Source organism: Prenolepis imparis, unplaced genomic scaffold (assembly GCF_030444845.1).
Source record: "Prenolepis imparis isolate NDT839.2.m4 unplaced genomic scaffold, iyPreImpa1.0 SCAF_348, whole genome shotgun sequence".
Lineage (NCBI taxonomy): Eukaryota > Metazoa > Arthropoda > Insecta > Hymenoptera > Formicidae > Prenolepis > Prenolepis imparis.
In genome coordinates this window covers 3,084-8,187 of record NW_028141506.1, presented here as the reverse complement: position 1 = coordinate 8,187, position 5,104 = coordinate 3,084, and the positions used below count along the sequence as shown (strand labels likewise).

The 5,104-nt window shown below is 34.8% G+C and overlaps 1 protein-coding gene across 1 annotated transcript; it reads right to left on the bottom strand.

Annotated features, from left to right (window-relative positions):
• Positions 1-895: 895 nt before the first annotated feature.
• On the bottom strand, positions 896-4,041 carry LOC145948364 (uncharacterized). The gene has a single exon (XM_083058064.1). It carries the CDS (start codon positions 3,956-3,958, stop codon positions 896-898), a length of 3,063 nt encoding a protein of 1,020 aa, XP_082914190.1. The 5' UTR covers positions 3,959-4,041.
• Positions 4,042-5,104: the final 1,063 nt, after the last annotated feature.

Sequence of the window (5,104 nt, the reverse complement as noted above, 5' to 3'; positions counted from 1 at the left end):
TTAAAAAAAAACTAGGTTGAACTCTATCTTTGAAAAACGCCGAACAATCACGATATATTGTCTCCCTTCGAAACCTTTTACAACTTTTATATAGAACAATTTTCCCGAAAATGTTTTATTTATTATTTTTATGATAAAATTTATTTTTATGATAATCCACTATGTCAAATAAAATACGTATATATATATATATATATATATATATATATATATATATGTTTTATGTATATATATGTTTTATGTATGCATACGTGTATATAAATATAAGAAATGTATATGATGCATGCAGATTTGTGTGCATAATACTTACATATTTTGGATAATCAATAGATAAAAATGTATTTTAATATTATGTGTGTATATGTACACACATATACAATATATACGTAATATATATATATATATATATATATATATATATATATATATGCAATCGTATAAATGTTCATAATTTTTTCCAGAGGGGGGCATATCACTTCCAGAAAAAATGTATACTTTTTACATCTTTTAGTAAAAGCTTTCTCACCGCGACAAGGTAGATGTAAATTGAGAAAGGTTTTTTTTCCATTTTCCAGGGGAGGGGGCAAGTGCTCGTTTTGCCCCTCCCTGAGGACGACTATGATTGTAATAAAGATTTTTACAATACATATTTTTACAATACAGTCTCGATTGCAACAAAATAATGTATTTTTACAATATTCTGAATAAAATATAGAATGGACCCCTTCCCGTCCATTCTCGTGAGAACGCAACCAATATATGTGTTTCGTCTCTCCGATTATAATTTGCAATCGAGATTGATATAACTTTTTCTGGTCAATTGTAGAATATAGATTTTTGAAATCTATATTCTTCCCAGAATAAATTTTTTTAAATAGAAAATTATACTTTTTTATCATTTTGGAAAAGGTGAGAGTTTATTGCTTTCTAGAATTGTATAAAAATGTTCTCTCATACATTTAACATTTTTGGAATATTTTTCCTCACAAGGATTGCCTCCTAAGGCTACAGTCGTGGCGAAAGCTGCAGCATAAATTCCACAACATACGCCATCAGGTTGTATTTGAACCTTTTCAAAAATTATGTCACTCGAGCTTATTGTTGGATAACGAAGATGTATATAATTTTTCTCTTTAGCTACCAATTTATCGTATGTACAGCCAGATAGACTATCGTACACGCGAAGTTTGGTGCCGTCAAAGAAAATACATCTCCAATGATTACTACAATTCCCTCCAATTATTTGTAAGCTATTATCACTACGACTAGCTTTAATCATGTGAGGGTATTCTATATGTAGCACACTTTGCGTTTCGAAATGAGAAGTTTCTCTTATAATACGCAAAAATAGATCCAACGATTCATCGTTTAATTGACTTGTCATACCCAAGATGTTATCTTTTACCAAATAAAGAGGAGCAAACGTATTTAAAATTTTTTCATTTCTTTTTATATCGTCTTCAGATATATCTTGTTCGTTACGTGAGTAACTTATAATAATACAATCATCATCTTGCTCTTTATTTAGAGCAATACCAGCAATATCAGTCATTATTGCTTCCATCGAAACGTTCGGTTTGAATCGTTTGCTCTCTTCTATGTCATTTTCGCTTTTTATTATATTTGGTCTCTTTATTTGATTTGTCAGTATTTTTTTTGCTGCTTCTTCTTTAGCTTCTATAATGTATCTTGGATTTCTGATTGGCATATGCCTATTGTGACGACTGTCCAAGATTTCTGGAAGCATGCATTCGTTATAGAAGCGTGTTAAGAAAGGCAGCATTTGATTTCTCCAAAAAAAATTGTCTGCCTCAATGCGCAATATTTTCATGCTTTGTGGAGTCCAAACAGCAAAAATACAATATTCTCGCTGTGTTATGTTCAACTGACCTTGAACTTGATAAAAATATCGATGATTTCGATTTATTTTATGTGGATCTTTTTTATCAAAAATACCTTTTAAAGAAGGCAATGTCTCTACAGCTATTTCTGCTGTCAAATGCTCAGCTGACAGAGGACATTTTATTTCCACTAGACCATTTTCATCAATAATTCCGTCAGGAGAAGCACCCAAGCACGGATTTTCAGTATCGATAAATAATCCGCAAGGTTTTATTTCTTTATTTAATTTTATAGCCAATTCTTTCCTTGCTACTTCTTCGTTCTCGCGACCATATTTTAGGGCTGCGGTATCAATGAACGAAGGATATAAAATGGCTTTTACTGTTGTTGCACAAGACGTTGTTGGTCTCATGCGACATACAGGTCCAAAATTGGATGCTGTCAGCATTTCTCGTCTCAATGATAACCATAATTCCGAGTCCCTTTGGCTTCTCGTATCGAATTCAATTTTCTTCCAATTTCTCGCATTTTCGGACAATTTTTCTAAATGATTTTGCCGAAGTTGCTCAAATACATCAGATGGAAGATCTGGTTTTTGAGATTGCGGACCATAATAACGATCTGTTCCTGTCTCTTGTTTAAATTTTTTTTGCCTGCCTTGCACCTGTCGAGATTCTCTGGTTTTTGCAACTTTTATTTGTCGTTGTTTTTCTAGTTTCTCAACAATAGGCGGAACAATTTTATTCATGCTCTTATGCAATTCTGTAATGGCTTGTTGCGTATTAAATTGCACAGCTGCTGCCGCAACTCTGGCATTGTAAGAGCCTCGTTTACCAAAATGAATGCGCTTTCCACCAATTTCTTTGCAGATTATCGAATTAAACGATTCTGCAGGATTATTGGTTAAATTCAGCAATAAGCTGTCGGAATAACCGCTTAGATATGTGATAGCGCTTTCTATCTTTTGATATAAACCATGTATTTTTAAAAGTGCAACATAATTTTTGTTCGTTTTACTATCCTTCTCTTCGCATATACGACCGCGTGCTTCGCATCGCTTATGTTCGCCAAAAACATGGCTAGGAATGTTCAATATATCTTTTTGCAATTCCATAGCCTTATAATGTTGAGGTGTTTGTTGGTCTTTTCTTCGTAATTCGGCTGCCTTTTCTACCTCTTTTCTAATATGTTTAATGTTGTTTTTCACAACATTTCGCAACTCTGTAAAGCCACGCTGCCTCTGCGTTTTTGGCTGAGTTGTCTCTGCCACCGCTTTGAGCTTTTTACACAAATTGCGAAGTAAATGATTTGTGCATTCTATTTTTTTTACTGTAACCATATGTTCATTATATGGTCTATTATCAATAATAGCCTGATAAACGCTACTATCACCATCGGCAATAACTGTTTTAAAAATCAGCCCATGCATTTCGAGGCTACATTTGAAACCTTCTGCGATGGCATCGCTCTCCATCCTTGTGGAGCTTTCGTTGCGATCAAAATTTTTATAACATTTGTGAGCTTTTGGTTCTATACCTTTTCGCTCTGCTATATCACATATTGCGCAAAATTTATTGCGGACACCGACGAAGAGAATCTTTTTCGTACGATAACCAATTATAGCTCCGATACCGGAAGGAGAATTGTAGGCACTGCCATACGATCTCTTCATCCAACTACCATCCGCTACAACTGTTATGTACGGAATACCGTTTATAACTTCGTTTCTCTCAAGAGCGAGTTGCTTTTCAATTTCGCCAGCCATTTTCATACTTTCCATGGCTGTTTTTTCAAAAGCATCGACTAATTTTTCTCTATTTTCTATGTACTTTGGCTCGGACATGGAAGGAATATTCATGATTGCACATTGCTCATTCAACTGGGCATAGCCAATTCCTACTGTAACAGTTCCTGCTACAGCAGCCATACCAATATCTAATATTTCCGGCTCTTCGGGTTCTGAGCAGATAGTGGCTTCAGTATTGCACATTTGGCACTTGAAAGTAAAATGCGTCTTCAACTCTGCGGTTCTAGTTTTTATGAGTTTCCAATCTCTAAATTGGCACTCTATTCCTTTCATATGATTATTGAATGATCTCTGGACTTCATTCCACATATGAGAAATGTCGACAATGCGACGGCCTTGAGGCAAGCTTTCCTGGATACGATTCGTATCCAGAGGGCCATTTTCGATAACAAAATAATTGTCATCTTCGCAAAGTTCGACATTTTCCTCTTGGTCTTGAGGCATGCTTTCCTGGATACAATTTATATCCAGAGGGCTATTCTCGATAACAAAATAATTGTTATCTTCGCAAAGTTCGACATTTTCCTCTTGTCCTTTGGTTTGAGTCTTCATGACTTTCCAATCTTTAAATTGGCACTCTATTCCTTTCATATGATTATTGAATGACCTCTGAAGTTCATTCCACATATGAGAAATGTCGACAATGCGATGCCCTTGAGGCATGCTTTCCTGGATACGATTTATATCTACAGGGCTATTCTCGATAACAAAATAATTGTTATCTTCGCAAAGTTCGACATTTTCCTCTTGGCCTTTGATTTGAGTCGTTATCACTTTCCAATCTTTAAATTGGTCCTGTATTCTTTTCATATGATTATTGAATGATCTCTGGAGTTCATTGCACATATGAGAAATGTCGACAATGTGACGGCCTTGAGGCAAGCTTTCCTGGATACGATTCGTATCCAGAGGGCCATTTTCGATAACAAAATAATTGTCATCTTCGCACAGTTCGACATTTTGACTACACTTATCTGTATTTGAATTTGACTCCAGACATTGCATCGTAGGTACTAACGATTGGGTACTAACTTTCGAATCCATCGTATCGGATAATAATTCCACCGATTTCTGACAATCGATGGATTCATTATTAGTATCTTTAAACGTGCTATTTCTGGAGTCATTTTGACTACACGTACCTGTATTTGAATCTAACTCCAGGTATTGCATCGTGGGTACTAACGATTGGTTCGAATCCATCGCATCGGAGAATAATTCCACCGATTTCTGAAAATCGATGGATTCATTGTTAGTATCCTTACACGTGCTATTCCTGGAGCCATTTTCTTCTTGGCGCTTTATCAGGTTCAGCATTCGTCGCCTGCAAAAAAAATTATGTTAATATTGTTCAAAATAAGTGTGTCAGTTATATCATTTTATATAATAAAGAAAAAGTAAAATTTCTGAAAAATAAATACAGTCTCTTGTTTAGAAATCTACATCTAACTAAAA

Coding starts and splice junctions, on each gene's coding strand:
- LOC145948364 (XM_083058064.1), bottom strand. CDS start 3,958: ATGTGGAATGAAGTCCAGAGATCATTCAATAATCATATGAAAGGAATA.